Below are 19414 nucleotides of genomic sequence, written 5' to 3' on the forward strand. Positions count from 1 at the left end.
ATCAGCTGATTGTAGAGATTGATGACTGATTATAATATTGTAATCTTACCAATCTTGGTGTTTTGCCTGCAGTTCTTGCTCGATTACTTATCAACGAGTGTTTTGTTTATATTTATTTAGTCTTAAAGCTTATGGACGTTTGCATATCATAAAAGCTTAATTATGTTTAGAAGAAAATTAATCGCTTTAGATCATCATTCACCTGACAATTTCTCTATTAATGGTGAGTTAACCTAACCTTAATTCATGCCGGTAAGAAGTTCACTTCAACCAAAACCTAAGCAGATAAGATTCTTATAGTTGTAGCTTAAAAAGTGTTAAGGATAGCAACTTTAAAGGAAATAAAATGAGGAAAGACTTAATAAGCGAAATTCTCACAAGAGGGATTAAATTCCTCAATGTAGGGAATTTGTTTGAAATCTCCTTTACACCTAAAATACTGGTATATTAACCAAAAAGTTATTGAAAAAAGTACGAGAACAACAGTAAATGTTTTTTGTTCATGAAACTAACTACAAGTGCCTGATTGTCTCGACTAACCTACGGGTTATCACCCTACCCAAGAGCTAAATGCTTTCTATTACACATATGTTGTGTAATTTTTACATTTTGTCTAGGCTATCTACACTTATATAAAAACCTAATGGCATCTTTACTCAATCACGTAAACTCTACTGGACCGATTGTAGCCTACTGAAATTTTACATTGACATTCTCCCTAATGGTCTCTGAAGTAGTGAAAAATTACATCTTTATCTCCAAAGTTGCATTACAGCAAACAAATGTTATTAGGCCTAATTGAAAGATCCCGTTAAATGTAGTAAACTGTTCTGTGTAAACGTTGTTTTATGTAGTCTACCATTTATGTGAAACAGTTGACGCAATTACTGTCCTCAAAGAATTCGTAGAAAAAGAAGTTTGTCTATTGTTTATGACAATACACTATATGTTTAATTAATTTTAACATTATTTTCAGCTTGTTTATGATATGCATAGTCTAGAAAACATAGAGTAACAACTAAGTAGTAATAACAACTTTGGCTGCAGTATGATAAGCGGCCACCGCCACAATCAGATCATGATTATTGATTTTAAATATCGATACTATCAAATACAACATTGACCTATAGATATTCACAATGAATCATTGCCGGCTGTTTTTATTTCGGCAGTAAATATGCAGATGTTGGACAAAAATGTATTTTTAAACATTGAGCAATGTTTTAAATACAAACTTCGTAGATCCACTAACTTCTGCAAATTCCAAACTATAGAATCTAATTGGAGAGCTACAAATAAATCCTTAAAAACTGGTCTCAAAAAGTCACTTCTGCATTACTGATCATCTTGCAGAATATATGTATCGAGAGAAGTAATGATTATTGGTGGTGATCCATTTGATCATTTTTTAAATTCTATAACACATGTCTACCCTGAGTGAAGTAATTTTAAGTAATACGCGACTCAAGAATAGTTTAAATACAGTTTAGTTATTTTCACAGCTTGAAATAAATACATTTCTATTAAATATAAAAGTATAAATTCTCTATAATACAATTTAAAAACCTAACACAATTCACATAAACATTATCATTAAAAATTTATTCAAAGTAAAATCATGTTTGGAAATACATTCAAGTGAAATCATGTATTTGGTTATTGACTAAAGGCGGCAAGAATAATGTCATACATGTGCTCTTTGTTTCACAAGGAGTCACGTTTACCTTTGAATGTAGTTAAAGGTAAGTAAATTTTATTGTTTTGTTTGTAATTATATTATTTATATATATTGTATTTTAATTTATATATTAATTTGCAAGATTTTAAACCAGAGAATTATATGTTTCTTTGAAATATCTATTACATTATTTGGTCCAACATTTTGCTTTCAGTATATTTAGATGGTTGGATGGTTCATCAGTATCGATGATTGGATATCGTTCGATAATCATGACCCAAAATTATGTTAGTGGCTGCTTATTATATTGCATTCACAACATTTCAACCTTTTCCGTAACCGCTATTTAGCACTGAGTAAGAAAATATCTATATAAGAAAATTAATAGTTTGATTTATAAAATATTTTAACTGTACATTTTAGTAGATATAAGTATATGCTGGGTCCAGTGATGTAATGCAGATATCAAAGACAAAGTTACTATCAAACTTTCACTATAATTTAAAGACTTATAAAACCCATCTCAGCTGTATTTGTACAAAAATAGGCATGTTAGACCTGCTTCTGTATATATATATCTTCTTGATCGGAGCAACAGAGCAAACTCAGTTGTGGCACCAAAAATATCTTTAGACTGGAAGGAAATTATAATGACCGAAAGTAGAAACTATGATTAAAGTAGGCTTCTCATACCTTCATACCTGTTAAGCCTGTGTGTATGTATGTGTATGTATATATATATATATATATATATATATATATATATATATATATATATATATATATATATAAACAGAAAAATCAAAGATTCTAGTTAATTGTATTTTGTCTATATACTTTTGTCATTATTATTGAAAAATTCAATGCCAACTAAAAAAGTCAGGTAATAAACCGTCATTGTGAATGTGTAACTGAATCTTAGAACCTATTCCTGTACCAAGCAGGTACAGTCTTTTCAAACAGAAAAACAAAGATTCTAGTTTTGTATTTTGATGGACTATGGATAGTAAAGGGCCATCTTGTGATAGAGTTCAATAAACTTCTAGAAGGATCAAATATGTAGGAAATAAAAGAGCTCATGCTGAGTATGAATTGGTATAGATACACTATTTATGATTTTACAGCCTGTTATATAGGTTTTATTTTTAATTTGTATTTTATTTGTCAACTAAAGTGTAAATTTAAGTTTATATTTTCTATTATAGTACAAACAAATTGAATATTTTGTATATCTTAATTAAAAAAATAAAGAATTTTTGTGTACTCTATGATTAACATAATGAGCTGGAAACTGTCTCTAAAAAAAACTTTGACTTCTGAACAAATATCTGGCATTAATCATTTAAATCAAATTTAAACTAGGCCTGTTTTTATATTAAATTTTTTTTCAGAGTAAATTGGTATATAATATCTTATATTTTTTCTATAAGTAAGGTAACTCCAGCTATTATGGTTATAACTGTATTTGTCTTCCACAAAATAAGGAAATGTAACAATACTAAAGGTTGCAATACTATAAAAGTTGATTTATGGCATGCAAGAAACCAACCGGCCTACCCGAGAGTATTGTTTATAATTTAATTGTTATTTGAGGTAACTAATGAAAACTCAGCTGATCCTCTCCAAGTGCCTATTTTTAATGTATCGCTAGAAACAGGCGTCTTTCTCAAACATTGAAGAATGGTTACTTACTCCACTGATAAGTCAAATAACTCCTGTAACATGACACTATCGCCCAGTAGCCACCCTTCCTACCATTGTCAAAGCATTTGAAAGTATTGTGATAGACATGTAAACTCCTCAAATTTCTAATACATTATGACAAATCTGTAGTCTAACCTCATCTTTTTCAACAATATGTTCTGGTTTTGAAAACAAGAATAAAGAATTTTGTGGTTGTGGTCAGTAGAAATCATTTGAGTAGTACTTGAGAAAGTTTTGTTTCGTAATAATGAACTACATGTTGTTTTTTAGTTTCTTTGAGTCTCCAAGTGTGACCCATCAACAAAATTTTGATTGGATTGAAATGTTTAAGACTATTACTATGGTAGTTTTAGTAGACTACCAATTCAAGATTTTGGGAATATTTTCAAAAGTAGTTCATAGGCTATTTGAAATTTTAAGCTTAAAATCCTGATTCTTCCAAATTTTTTGTCAAATCAATTCTGTATTCGGCAAAATTCTTCTTTGAAGACTGGATGTTAGATCCAATTGGAGACTAATATTAAGACTTGTAAAGATGGTATCCAAGGTTGAGTGATAGCATTGAAGAATTTCCACAGTTAAGTATTCTTTTTATTACATTACATGACATTACATTACATTTCCTATTCTACTATTCAAAATACATACATAAAAAATTGTATCTCTCTTGATTATTGGTATGAAGAAGAGTTAGTGAAGAATATAACTTTCAATTTTAGAGAGTTTACAGTCTGTCACATTGTCAGACAAAAACAAATTTACATCCTTTTTGGGTTTTACTATGAAAAACTAACAAATTGTTTTTAAACAGGTTATTCAGTAACAAAATTTGTTTCCAGATGAAAAACAAGTAAGAAGTCTTGTGTTATGGTTGGAAGACCAGAAAATACGACAATATAAAGTAGAGGAAAGAGCAGAACTGCGTGATATTGAATCTCCTGACTGGCCAAAAGCTTTCCAAAAATACTGTCACGATGTGGCATGTCCTTTGCAAGAGGGTAAGATGACAGAACAATTGGAATGGCTGTTGGGATTTGCAGTAAGACTTGAGTATGCAGACAATTGTAAGTAGTCTCATTTTATAAATAAAATATAAAATTTTAGTCTCTAATATGTACTATAAACTTGTGTATACAGTATCCATTTTATGTCTTTTTATATATTTTAGGTTGTACTATGCGGTAATCTTTTATAGTTGTTGAACTACCATAGGTTTAATTGGCAATAAACAAATCCGGACATGTTTATATAACCAAATTATACAGAATTATTTTGTAATTTATAAAGTTAAATTAAATTCAGGGAAAACGTGTAAGTATGAAATTTTATTTTGTATTACAATTCTCTCATAGAATTCTTCATTTTCAATTATTTATTACTTTTCCTTGTTATGTAGAGATTTCACAGACTGTAATAAAAAATAGTAAGAATATATGGCCTCTGAAACCAGAAGGTAAAGTGAAAAGGAAAAGGTAAAAATATAAAATAATAGCACCTATCTAAAAAAATGATCATTAGTATCTCAATGTGAGTGAGTACTGGCTACCATTTTACCATTAAGAAGTTTTTTGTGTAGTGTCCACTTGTTTAGTTGAGAGCGTTCAACTTCTTCAGCCTGGTTTTATTTCAATTCGGCTCTCATAGCCCATGCGGTCATTTATGTATATTCTAAAAAAAATTTTGATGAAGACCCCTGCTTTTTTTGTACCATACTTGGATGGAGTTTGCTAACCCTTCCATCATCGTTACCTCCCTAACCATACATCATAATCCTCCCCATTTGCAGTGATCAAATAAAAGTAACAGGCAAATTGTTATTTCACACAGTATTGTTTGTCCAGACAAATATAATAACAACCATGGACCTGCTGTGTTTGTTTTGTTTTATGTTCTGTTGGTGAGATATATTTTGCTGTTTGTACAAGTATTATTGTTTTATTCTAACAATATAATATATTGTTCTGACAGAATAAAACACATTGTAATATTAATGAATTTTCTGCTAACCCAATAATTCATAAAAAAATTGTAATACAATTTTGTTCTTGTGATAATATTAGTTTTCTTTAAAACCAGTGCTATAATTGCGTTCTGGAACACAACACTACTGGCCTCATAAAATCAGCTTGGAAACTGAAAAAAACACATTGTACTCATAGGCACCTCAATTTCTTGAACTCATCATTGCTTTGCATAATTTGTTCACAGTTGAAAAGTATAAAAACATGACATCTGAAGAAGTATCAAAGAACACAGTGAAAGCCCCGAAAGTTGTTTCTTCGAATCCCCTTGATAATATGGATTGTAAGTAAATTTGTTTTAAATTTTATAGCTTTAAGCTAAATATTTTTTTGTATTACAATGTGGTGCTTATGGAAAACTCAGTGTGCTTTGTTACTTAATCATTAATCATTATTTTCCCTATGCTGGTAGGCCTATTTTACCAGATAGGTGAAGGTTTTCTTAAACTGCTTTGATATATGTTTTTTATTTAAAATTATATATTAAATAATTAAATATATAATTAAATATTTTATATATAATATTAATTATATATAATAAAGTATAATTAAATATTTATTTTAAATTTTATATATATATATATATATATATATATATATATATATATATATATATACTGTGTAACATGAAGTATTAATGTATTAAGTTCAGAGTTAACATTAAAAGTTCAAGTTGCCTCATCAAATGCCTCATACAGAGGAAAAAACAAGCAGGCCGCATTAATCTAAACACACAGTAATCCGAACGCAGCGCTATTCTGCAGCACTTTCAGTAATAATTGGTCAGTATTTTTAGATTTTCATATTACATTTTGAAATGAGTCACTGGGCATTCTAAAATCAAGTTAAGCATGTTTCTGCTATTTTATTACTATTTCTCCTGTAGTCCAAACATTTTAACAATCCAAACGTCTCGAGCAAACAAATATTTCAATAAACATGGTCCACTTGTTATTATTGCAAAAAAATTTAGTGGTGAAGCCACAACCTTTGATTTGATTTTCCTAATTAGTACCAAAACTTTTTTGCATAAATCAAGATAGCCAAAGTATGGCTAGTACATCAATACGGTAAGTAAGAATCATACAATGCTTGTATAAAAACTGGAAATTTGAATTGGGGAAATACAAGGCTTTTTTTCAATAAAAATAGTGTTTTATATACTGTATTATCCCAACATTTGCTATAACCAAAGTACAAACATATGCTTTAACCCTTTCACTGCCAGAAGCCTATGTATAGGCTTTGGACAAAATTGCATTGACTGCTGAGTGCCTATATATAGTCAAGCTCCACACGAGCGTTGAATAACACGTATTTTTGTGTATTACAAAGTAATGTTTTATTAAATTTTGATAAACCTCATGTCTTTTTATTTGGGATGAAACTCACTATTATAATATAACAAATTTCTTTGATCCGTTTCATTTTTGTAATATAGTATACAAGTTCTGAAAACTCACACAATATACGTAAGGCAATGGGCAATACATTGTGAATGCTGGTCTGTCTTACACAGTGTGTCATTTGTTTACTCTGTTAGTCATTTGGGTAATAATATAGCCTAGTAGCACAAAATTACTTCAGATTATGTTTATGGAGCTCAATCTTTCAAGAAAACTTTTTTGCTTTATTGAGTTGTATGTCATTATTTTAGAAGTTTTAACTTTTTTGTTTCTCAATGTTGCCGCTCTCATCACAAAATAAATGGTACTAAAAACAATAATTTATGTGTAAAGGTACAAAAACAACAAAAAAGCTTGGCGTTCTGGTGCACAGGCTGCAATAATCGGCTGGTGTGTAACAATGGCACTGGAATGGCTGGTACTCTGACGCTCACACTCTTTATTTGCTTGGAGGTCAAAGGGTTAATGAACAAATAAAACCTTTTATTGTGCTTTATACTGAAACATTTTTTAATGAAATTTGAAACTTATATCAAATTTAAAAATTTGTAAATGTTTAAGTAGTTTATAAAACATCTACAGTAACACGTTATACATCAGTGTATTACTGTAGTTTTGTATGGCATGTTCCAAAGAGTTTAAAATTTTTGTAATTGATTTTATTTCAACTTTTTCGGTTTTACTATGGAAAGCCATAATATTGTAATCATCAATTCTAAAATTGTAAGGCCTAGCTAGTATTTCTCTCCAATTTATCTGTCAACTTTAATTATTTTTCTTTTGAAATATATATCAAAGGGCATTTTGTTGTACCATTTGAGATCGTTAAAGGTGTCTGAAAGACAAAATAAACTGAAACTGAATAACTAAAAAATGTCAAATTAAACTAATATAGTAATCATGTGTCCTTATCTGCTGTCTGTTACCATGTAATTTTTTACTTATTTTTAATATTATTTGAGACATTTACAAGTGTAAAAAAGACAAAATAATCTAAACGTAATAATTCAAAAATGTAGAATGAAGATAATAATTGTAGTAATTCTCTGTCCTGATCTAATATTTGTTATTACTTAATATTAATAGGTGCATACATATTAGACAGAAAAAAGTTTAATTTAACCTTAAGAGCGGCTACTTGGTCTGAGCTTGACTTTAGATATTATCTCAAGGGATGCCCCTTTCCTTTCAGCTGGAATTGCAGTAGGGCATTTCTGATCAGACCTCAGATTACGTTGGATGGTCTAGCAGGTAAAACCTAACCTGTATAACATAATAAATAATAGATTGGGAGTGAAAATTACCATATTAGCTTCATTTAATATTTTTAATTGGGTTATGTTTAGTTTATTTCTTCTTTCATCTAGTTTTTTTGTTTCAAATGTACTTAAAAATGTTCACGAAGTAATACATTTCAGTAGTAAAAAGTTTATATAACAATTGTAAAGAACAACCTTAGACCTGAGATCAATTCATGAATCAATCTAAACTTTCTCCTTGTTGTAAAAAGAAGTATCAGGCAATTTCCAATTTAACATTATACAAATAAGGGGAGTGCAAGAATAACACTCTCTTATTCTGTTGTGCTGTATTTTTTCTGTCAGTCTGTTGTATCTGAAATTTCCTACCCAAGTCCGACAATAGACTTCAAAATGGTGCTTCATAATGAATTGACATGAAAAGACTTTATTATTGTAAAATTTTAAGACAAATTTTGTTTCAATCAAGGAGGGTTATAGTGCCAGCTTTACTAAATATTCACTAAGTTGTAATTGTAAAATGAGCATCATATTAAAATCTGCAATCCAATCGACTATTGTAATAGAAAACTGGGAATATGATAATTATTCAAGGCAGAATAAGTTCAAAATTTAAACAGGAATAGTTAAGAATCAACAAATTGACTGGGCAAAACACAGTTTGAATTATTACAAACTTCACAATCTGATTACCAACTAAATTGTAATTATTTAAAAGTTCAGAAGTTATATAATATTGAAGAATTTCATATGAATTGAATACTTGTTGTTTGTTGAATACTTGTTAATAACTATTCGCCAAAATAATATTTGGTTATAAAATTCTCTTCAAATTGTTTAGAAAGCACTTTTTTACTCAGTTTAAACAAAAGGATGTAAAAAGACCATCTGACTCCAGCAATTGTCAGTTCAGGTTAAAATTACCTCTATATTGCAGAGCAGAGTTAACTATGGAGATGAGAGAGCTTTTTCACTACACTACATCAAAAATCAACTGTGAAGTCTGGTAACTTCATTTTAGGTCAGACTATTATAAATCTACGATTGAGCAAGGATACAAAGATCAACTTAGATAACTCCCTAATTTAAACTAATTTTAAGTATAATATATATATATATATATTATATATATATATATATATATTATGCATATATATATATATATATATATATATATATATCCATCATATTGTAAGTTTGTTTGTACTCTTTTTAACAGTTGAAAGCAACGAGTTCAAGGCGGGCGTGAACTCATTGGCCAAGCTGTTAGAGGTGACACCTCATCCTGACCATCTGGTAACTTTGCGGGCCCTCAGTCGACTTGTAACACAGAGACTGTCGACAGAGGCTTTGGAGAACCCTGATTCAGCCTTACCCAAGGTGAATTTAATATAAAGTAGTTTTATTCATACTGTTCATTGAAGATTTATGATTTGTATGGAAAATCAGGTTTGCCATATGGTCATTCAGGAAAATATTTACTGTGTATTTTGTGACGGATCGCTAGTGTGAAGTTGGCCTGCAAGAATGGCTTCATACAAATATCAAAAAGTTTCTAATCATATTTAAACGGGTTATAATTCTAAACTAATGTTAAATCTTTGCAAAATTACCTAAAATAACGTAAAGTAAAGATTATGATGAATTTTGTGACGGTTCGCTAATGTGAATTTGGCCTGCAAGAATAGCGTCATACATATATCACAAAAGTTTCTATTCACATTTTAAAGGGTTAAAATTGTTATACTAATGTTAAATGTGTGCAAATTAACCTAAAATAACGACAAGTAACGATTAACATAAATTTTAATGAATTCTTCGTCAGTCTGCTAGTGTGAAGATGGCCTGCAAAAACGACGTCACATAGGGAAAAAAATGTTTAAGTTGGCACACAGGTTAACTACCAGCCATACACCTGAAGCTCTGGAGCTAAAGTCAAAAATTCGTTATAAATAGGATCTCGTCTTAAATCAATGAATGTTTCACTTCAGAGATTGATTTTAGTTTCTCAGTGCTAATGAATTGCTAAATATATGATTATCTATTAATACGAATAGTTTTTAAGAAATCTAAAGTATATTGAACATAAATATGTTAGTTGCTTCTAGCTAACAGCTTTTTTAGATTCTGGATTCTAGATGTACACTGACCAAATGGGTAGGTAGTGACAGGACTTGTGTTTTATATGGTTAACGATTATTTATTGAGGATACTGGTTTTCTGATGTTAACTCAGTGCTAAAATGATTTACTTTATTCATTAAATATTTGAAATATGAAAAATACGAGGGGTATTAGAAAAATAAGGTTCCCTATGCCGCCAAGACAGAGTGCGATATGTTGGGAAAAATCAGGCAACACTGTCTTACCCATCAGCTGTCCCTCTCTCTATCCATACCACACACGCCTGGCTATGTTCAACAGTGCCACCCTAGCTACCTTCGAAGATGGAGCTCCCTATCGTTGTTACCGCCAGATGCGAAATTCGTGCTGTGATACGTTCTTTAAATGCAAAACAGATTTCACCTATTGAAATTCATCGTCAGTTAATCAAAAGTTTATGGGGAAAACTGCATATCTGTTTAACACGTTTGGAAATGGTGTAGAGAATTCAGTGAAGGCCGCATGGAAATTCACGATGAAAACCGAAGTGGACGGCCTGTCATGACAACCGTCTTTTGGGACAGGAAGGGCATGCTTTTGATCGACTTTTTGCCTCATGGAACAACAGTAAACTCTGAAAGATATTCTGACACATTAAGAAAACTAAAACGTGCGATCCAGAACCGCCGGAGAGGAAGACTGTCCAGTGGTGTGAGGCTTCTCCATGAAAACCCTCGACCTCATGTCTCACATCAAACTCAAGAACTGCTGCTGACAAATTTTTCATGGACTATTGTGCCCCATCCCCCCTACAGCCCAGACCTAGCCCCAAGTGATTATCACCTATTCCCAAAATTAAAGGAACACTTTGGTGGCCAACGCTTCAGTACCGATGATGAAGTCAAGGAAGAGGTTACTCGATTCCTCAAAAAATTGGTGGCAGAATTCTACAACATGGGGATAGAAAAGTTGGAGCATCGTCTACAAAAGTGTTTGGACAGAAACGGTGATTATGTGGAAAAATAGCTTAACTTTTAAGTTTTAAATTTATGTATAACACTAAGTAGAAATATAGAGCTGTCTATTTTAAAAAATCATGGGAACCTTATTTTTCTAATATCCCTCGTATTTATTTCAACACATTACATTGAAGCAGCTTTGCTATGATTGTACCAATTTGCCATTAAAATTTTATTTCCTTGAGGAATAATAATACAGTAGACGCCCTCTTAACCGGCCTCGGGTCAACCGGTCACAAAGCAAACGATGAGTCATCAATAGGTTACAACTTGAACGGCTTTTTTGGGACGGTTTAGACAATGCGTGTTCAGTTGAGCAGGTGGTTCCGAATGTGATAAATACAGTTAGTTGACAATTTTAAGTTGTGCAGTTTAGTGTTGTGTTGTAGTGTTTTAGGTGTGCAGTTTTTATTAAATGGACTAAAAGTTTGAATGATTATATAATTTTATTTAGTTTAAAAAATGAGTGAAAGAAAACTTAAAAGAAATGTTTTAACTGTAAAAGAAAAGCTCGATGCGATCCAGCGAATTAACAAAGGCGAATCGGTGAAAAAGGTATGTGATGAACTTAACGTCGGGAAAAGCACTGTCAATGATTGGCGACGTAATCGCAAATCCTAACAGGATTTTTGCACTAGTGTTGAAACAGAAAAGGTGTTGACGAATCGACGAACATTAAAAAAACCAACAAATGAGATGGTTGACGATGCGTTATGGCTTTGGTTTATGCAGGAGCGGCGAAGAGGAACACCGATAACTGGACTTTTACAAGAAAAGACAATGTTTTTTCATTCGAAACTAGAAAAACAAAATAATGCCGAGTTTTCAGCCAGTGATGGATGGTTAGGAAGATGGAAGAAGCGACATGGAGTAAATTTTGTAAACATTTATGGGGAAAAAATGTCCGCAGATATCGTTGCAGCAAACGAGTTTGTAATCAAACTAGGAAAGATAATTAACGAAGAAAATCTTTCACCAGAACAGGTTTACAACGTTGACGAGACTGGTCTGAACTTTAAACGTCTACCACAAAAAACATTCTCTGTTGGGAATGAAAGTTAAGCTCCTGGATTTAAACTTAACAAAGAACGGGTTACACTCGCCAGTTTTGAATTAAATATATATTTGTTTTTTTACCGGTACAGTATTACGTAGTTGGTATGTATACAATATACCAATTAAGGTTATGTTCGTCGGATTAACCGGCCAAACTGCTTTCCGGCCGGGTGTTCGGTCCTGTAATGGCCGGTTAAGGCGTCTACTGTAATAATTTTTAAAAAGTTCTAACTTCTTTATTGTTGTTGAAGTGCTTCCTGCCAAATAATACTTCAAGGAACGAAAAAAGAGAAAATTGCTTGAGGCAATACTGGCTTATACTGTAGACGTTCCAAAACTTCTCGTCCAAAATAGTCAACCATTTCTCGGATTTGACACCAATGTGAGACCTGGCGTTGTCGTGGAGAAGCAAAATTCTCTTTCTCAGCTTGCCACGTCTTTTATTTTGTATCATTCGGTAGAGCTTGATTAAGGTTGGACAGTAGGATTCTGCATTGATCTTATTTCCTCATGGCATGAATTCCACCTGCAAAACACGTGCCTATACTAAAATCTGTTACTATGATCTTTTGCTGTGACAGGCTTCGCGTTGATGTTCAGATCCGGGAAATTATTTACTCTTTTGACTGAGAAGTTCTGGTTTATCATCTTGACCTTGCAAAAAGCGATTATCACCTTAACATGACTTGAAGCATCTTGGTTGGAAGCACTTCAATGACGATGATGAAGTAGTGAGAACGGTCTTAAAAGTTTGGCTGTCAGAACAGGCAACAGATATGTTTAAAAAAAGAATTCAAAGTTTAGTTTCATGATATAACACGTGCTTAAATAAACAAGCAACTATGTACAACAATGAAGAAATGTATTTAAAACGAGAATAAATTTTTCAAAATATTGTTTGGGTTTTTATATATACAAAAAGGTCCTTACTTTAAAAAGGTACCTCATATGTAATAAAGTATATTAAAATCATTCTGAATAAAGTTATATTAGAACGGAACTCGACATTTTAGTTCACTGTTAACTGAAGTGATATAGTTCTCGTTTTTGGCATTATGTAAGTGATAAGACTGTTATTTTACTGTATAATAGGGATCTGCAGGTAATTTTAAAAGTGAACTAAACATAAATACTCTTATTCAGTTATAAATAAAAATTATTATTCAAGGTTTTTTAGTAACACCAAAATATATGAAGCAAAACTAACACTGAATTTGAAATCTAGGTAACAAAGGAAATTATGCCAAATAGGTAACTAATGAGCTATAATACTAATAAGGAAGAGAAAGACTCCATGCTAGTACAGGACATAAAACTATTATAGGTAATCTTTTTCATCTGGTTGCTTTTTATCAGGTAGATTTTGTGACCATCCTGGATATGGTTTTTCTGATCATATTTCTTTCAAAATTAATTACAATTGTTTAGTTTTACAAAAAATATAAATGGTAGATCTGTTAAGTAAAGAATTCTTCCACCTCAGTCACAAGTTGTAGGTGGATTTTGCAGCAGCTGAAATAATATGGGATTTACAATTACTTAATATATCTAAAATAGTTTGAGGTGCAACAAATTCATTACTCATTAGTGTTTTTTCTAATTCCTGAACCCTGGAACGTACACCAGTGTACTGATTTTTCATTTTACTGTAATTTTGTGCCAGCTTAGCACAACGCCATAATCTTCCGTGGCCTTTATCCCATCCTTGGCGACTTTTTCCCCATCAGTTGCATTGTTTACTATGTATGTGACACATCATCCTTTATCTAGAGTTTAAGTTTGGGGAACCCAGTGCTCCGTTGTACGGTTAGTTTATATTATCTACAGGAGTGTACTTATTTTAGTTATTACGCATTAAAATAATAATGGATAATCTGCGAAATGAAGACATTATAAACGAATTGGTTTAAACATATGAGGCCGATCAGTCTGATATATTTGTATAACCAGATCCAAATGCCTAGATGTACATATTTTTAACTCTGACAAAAAACCAGTCAGAAGATCAGTGACAGAAGAGGTCTTGGAAGGAACAAAACCTGCAAAACACATCAAATCAAAGAGGAATTAGGCTTTCCATTGCCGAACAACTTGGTGTGTAAGTACGAGTCGAGCCCAGACCTGTCAGCTGGAAGGTGCAGCAAGAGCAAGGACACAAACCACCATCTTATGTGATGAGTGCAAGCACTTTACTTGCAAAAAACATTCTATCTCTATTTGTGTCTCTAATTACATTAGTCAAATTTTTTTAACTTAAAAATTTAAGCTCAAGTAAAATCTTTAAAAAATATTTTCGTATATAAACCTTTTACAGCCTTATATCCTTACAAAATTTTAATTATACCCTATAAATAATACGAAGTGGTTTTTCAATCCAAAATATTTACTTTAAATAAAAAAATTTTACTTTTGGGACACCCATTACCCCGGTGTATGGTTAGTGTAATATACATTGAGGCTTACAGTTCTAGGGTTAAATAACTGAGTTGTGAATTCTAGCAGCTGGCATATTGGAATGAATTGGTATTAGAACCTGGTCCAGTTTCAACTAGTTTGAGTTTTTTATGCTATAAACATGGCTTGTAGAAATAATGTTGCCCTCCAAAAAGTGTATATATATATATATATATATATATATTCTTCTTTGGAACGGAGGTGATGTTAACCCTCAAAGTGCTACTATCGCACTGTGCGATATGTTCGTACCAATTCAAAGTGCTACTATCGCACTGTGCGATATGTTCGTTTTTTTTCATATCACAGATGAACGGTTCGCTCAATAACGACGTGGTTTATAAGACTACATGTAGGAATAAATTCCCTATCTAGTAACGTAATTTGAACTATGTAATTCAGAAGTTTACGAGGAAGAGTAAGAAGAATAGTCAGCTGATTACGATGCGAGTTTGTCTGTTATGTTAGGGTCGTCTCGCGGCCGACGCTCTGTGACGTTGTTGTTTTGCTTCGTTCTTTTGATTTGTAAGTGACTTATATTATTGTTTATTGAGTAATTATTTGTGCTATGAGTGAACTTAGTAATTCAAGTGCCATTAGGCGCTGTTTTGATGGCGATTTGAGTGGAAATGATAGCGATGCAAGCAGCACCCCCACCAGAGAGTGACTCAGCCTAATTTTTTTTAGTCTAATGTAAATATGTATACAGGGGTGCTGAAAAGTCCCGGGACGGTCTAATAACTTTTGAACTAATTACAATATAAGAACCAAAATTTACATCAAGCTTTTGCTCATATAAAACTATTATTTTATTTATTTCACCATGATATCCTGCTTATGGAGGACGTTCCGCTAGGGGTTGGTGAAAATTCTTAAATAGAAGCATAGGTCGAGTCGTACATCAAATTAAAGCTCTTTTAATTAGAAACATTTTGGCGAAAATCTGACGTAAAACAGTTGACGCTTTCCGAGAGAGAAAGAATAACTTTATTAATGATGCGCGGGTTTGGTGACCGTATTAGATCATGTGATGAGGTAAGGCATCTGTTTAATGAAAATATCTGGTTTCAGCAAGATGGAGCCCCTCCACATTATGGCGTACATGTAAGACATTTTTAGACAATGTCTTTCCACGTAAGTGGATTGGTAGAAGGGGAACAATAGAATGGCCTGCCCGTTCTCCAGATTTGTCCCCTTTAGACTACTTCTTTTGGGGCTACCTCAAAGAAAAAGTGTTTAAAAAAAAACCTCAAAATTTGGATGAGTTGAGAAACCGTATTGTAAGAGAAGCTGAGGGTGTTCCTGTACAAGCTTTAAACAATGCGATATCAGCGTTCTTCAATCGATTGGGATATTGCCAGCAAACTGAAGGCAAACACTTTGAACATTTGTTATAACTGTTTTGGTAAGTGATTTGAAGTAAAAGAAGTAAAATAAAAGATTAAGTGTCTCAGTTTTCTCTAACAACCAGAATGTTTGCATTTGAAAAATTCTGTATTTTATAATCTTTGAGTGTCCGCCATTTTGTAATGCGTCAACTTTTTTACATCAGATTTTCGCCAAAATGTTTCTAATTAAAAGAGCTTTAATTTGATGTACGACTCGACCTATGCTTCTATTTAAGAATTTTCACCAACCCCTAGCGAGACGTCCCCCATAAGCAGGATATCATGGTGAAATACATAAAATAATAGTTTTATATGAGCAAAAGCTTGATGTAAATTTTGGTTCTTATATTGTAATTAGTTCAAAAGTTATTAGACCGTCCCGGGACTTTTCAGCACCCCTGTATAAGCCATTTTTTGTGTATTTTTAATACTTTATCTGTCATTTTTCTTACTTTTACTCATATCAGTAACTAAATATGTGTTTATTTTGAGGCAATAATCACTATTCAACTACTTACTGCCACTTGTTGATGTGGTAAACATTTTAGTAAAATGTTTGCGAAAAAACATTGTTTTGTTTTTTACCAATTAGTATTGTGATATGTTGTGCAAAAGGTTAAGAAGTGATATTTCTCTTATTCAGCATTACATTTGGAACATTTTGCATATTTTTAGAACTATTACTACTACATTTTGTAAAAACTATACGTCAAGGATTTTGAAAAATAAAAATATAAAAAACTACACAACCGGTTAGCAGTACCAGATTTTTTTATGATAAAAGATAAGCATTTTTATTTTTACTTGATCTTATAGAACATATGTTTGTGAAAAAAACCATATGTAATACATGCAATTTGAACATATATTTGTATATAAAAAGTTGTTTAAAAAAAGAAGTGTCATATGCTCGAAAATGGCCTAGCACTTTGAAGTGGTTTAGTCATCACTTGGAGGGTTAAACTATAGTAAGCTAAACAAAATCTGTAAGAGAAGTTTTACTTTAGTGAAATCAAAGTCTTCAATTAAATATTTTAATCTAGTAGACGTAACAGTTAATACAACAAATGGCTCACCCATTACATTTTTGCAGGGCAAACCATTCCCCATTCTGGAAGCTGACCTGGGTTTTGACACAGGTGACTACGTTATGAACCAGGCCGCTAAAGTGCTGCGGCTCCTATATATCCATGATCTGCGCCATCTGCAGACGCAGATTAACGAGTGTATCGTAGCTGTGCAGAACCTCACCGCCAACCCCAAAACTGACACAAAACTAGGAAAAGTCGGCTTCTAAGTTCTGTTGTAATGTGATATGATCACATACAGAGGTTTTTTATGTGGACAGAAATGCAAAAGGGGTGTGTAATTAAATGTATAATGTTTTGTTAAGAAAATGTATTTGGAAAATGATTTTATTTTATTTTTCAACAACCTACAAATGGTTTCCACTGCAATTGTGATGGCAGCAACTTACTCTGCACTTAAAATTTCTTGAACATTTTATTTTAACTTCCAATTGTTATACACTACAGTCTTGGTAATTCTAGGTAGACAGGACCGAGCCTTCCTCGGTAAATCAAAAACGTAAATTCCACAGAGCATCATGAGGAAAGGGAGTTGTTAATTAACAACCACTGTTTATAGATTAAGTAATGAATGATTACATTTTATTAAAGTAAAATGAAAGTATAAAAGAGAAAAGACAATCTAATTTTATGTACAGTACTTTAAAAACTGCCAATAGATTTTTGTTTCACCACATTGCAATGCTTACGAGCAGCGATATTTCGTATTGGCAGCGTAATATAGCATTGGCATCAGTTGTTTCTGCTTGGCTACATCTATCGCCACACAGCCTTCACTGTGAGTCATTGCATGTACAGTCTCTTACAAAATTTCTTCTTCACATAAGTCATGAGGTCACGTAACGAACTATGTGCCCTAATAAACTACCTGCCCGATAGTTTATTAGCGATTTATACAGCGTTTGCAAGTTGAAGGCACTGTTTAAAAGTGTTATTTATTGCTCTATATTTTACTGTCTCTTACACATAGTACTTCGAATCATATGGAAGCTCGAACTATCAAGACGAGGCTACTGCAATTGCATTATGGCTCACATCAATGAATTTGAGATCATCCTAATCACTCAAAATGGCTCTTTTTTATGATTGGCCTGTAAATAAAGTATGTATACCACGTTGTGATTCTGATATTTTAGTGAAATAGATTTTTATTAAAGACATTTTCTTTAATTCCTTGTATCTTACCATATATTTTCTGAAGTCACAGGATTATATACTAAATAATCAATCCTCTCCAATTGCTTCTTTTATCTCATCTCCTGTGATAACTGAAATACCACAAAGAAATCTTAAGAAAGCAGACTAAACTCTCTTAGTTTGTTGAGGATAGTGCAATAAGCCATTGCATATATTATTGCCTCTTGCTGCATTAACTAACAAGGTCGGCCGTGTCTATCTCAAAGCATGGCCAAGCTATACTGCTATTCAAACCCAAAATTTGTTCAGATCTTTTGTTTTAGAAAAGATTGACTATCCACCATAGGAGTCCAGCCAGGTGCCAAGTGATTTTCACATTTTCTGCTACCTAAATGAGTTTTTGGTGAGAAGTGCTTCAAAAGTACAGATGACAAAGAAAATGAGAAACAGTTGAAGACTACTAATCTTTGAATGAAGCAGACTTCAATCCCTGGTCTTCACCTTTCTGATGCTATTACTGCCCATATAGTATGTAATCCCTTTAGACAGTTCTTTAAGTCATAATCTGCAGGTTAATGTGCTTTAGCAGCTGTTCTTCGGGTGTAAAGAGTAGTTTTGTGCTCTTTGAAGACATCATGACAAACAAAATAAAAAGAGAACTGTAGGCACAAAACATTTAGCAACTATGACTGAGTCTGCCCTCAGACGGTATCCCCTCCAGCCAGAGTCAAGTGACAATGGTGCCATTTGCGTGTAACGAATTCGCTTCAGAGACAATTCAACTTTCAAAAGGATAACTTCCTGGAATAGATGAACAGCTATTACACTCACAGGTCTGCTTGTGATTAGTTCCCACCAAGAAAGGTTCTTGTTGATCACAGAATTCTACTAGTGATTTCCATTAACTGCTGAGACCCAAAGTTATTAGGAATACTGCATTCTGAAATAATCAGATCTTGCAGGTAATCAAGCATAACAAAGACGATATTACTTGCTTTGATACTATTGCCTATATCTTTATTACAGTTTAATATTAATGCTGGATGATTTAAAAGTAAAACAGGATTGTAGATATTTGACATGTTACAAAAATGGGACAATA

At 32.3% G+C, this 19414-nt stretch overlaps 1 protein-coding gene across 2 annotated transcripts; it reads left to right on the plus strand.

Moving 5' to 3' along the window:
- Nucleotides 1–7: 7 nt before the first annotated feature.
- On the plus strand, nt 8–17500 carry LOC124374072 (RNA transcription, translation and transport factor protein). Of its 2 annotated transcripts, none has more exons than XM_046832372.1 (5): nt 8–223; nt 4222–4446; nt 5591–5686; nt 9288–9448; nt 17181–17500. In XM_046832372.1, exons 1-5 carry the CDS (start codon nt 163–165, stop codon nt 17382–17384), a joined length of 747 nt encoding a protein of 248 aa, XP_046688328.1. In that variant the 5' UTR covers nt 8–162; the 3' UTR covers nt 17385–17500. The 2 variants fall into 2 exon arrangements, with proteins under 2 accessions (XP_046688328.1, XP_046688334.1); XM_046832378.1 differs by lacking the exon at nt 8–223 and adding an exon at nt 1667–1742.
- The last annotated feature ends 1914 nt before the right edge of the window (nt 17501–19414 follow it).

This window comes from Homalodisca vitripennis, chromosome 1 (genome assembly GCF_021130785.1).
Source record: "Homalodisca vitripennis isolate AUS2020 chromosome 1, UT_GWSS_2.1, whole genome shotgun sequence".
Lineage (NCBI taxonomy): Eukaryota > Metazoa > Arthropoda > Insecta > Hemiptera > Cicadellidae > Homalodisca > Homalodisca vitripennis.

Excerpts from the sequence above, each read along its gene's own strand:
- LOC124374072 (XM_046832372.1), top strand. The coding sequence starts at position 163 with ATGTTTAGAAGAAAATTAATCGCTTTAGATCATCATTCACCTGACAAT. Across the intron at positions 224-4,221 it reads TGACAATTTCTCTATTAATG|ATGAAAAACAAGTAAGAAGT; the intron begins GTGAGTTAACCT and ends ATTTGTTTCCAG. Across the intron at positions 9,449-17,180 it reads CTGATTCAGCCTTACCCAAG|GGCAAACCATTCCCCATTCT; the intron begins GTGAATTTAATA and ends ACATTTTTGCAG.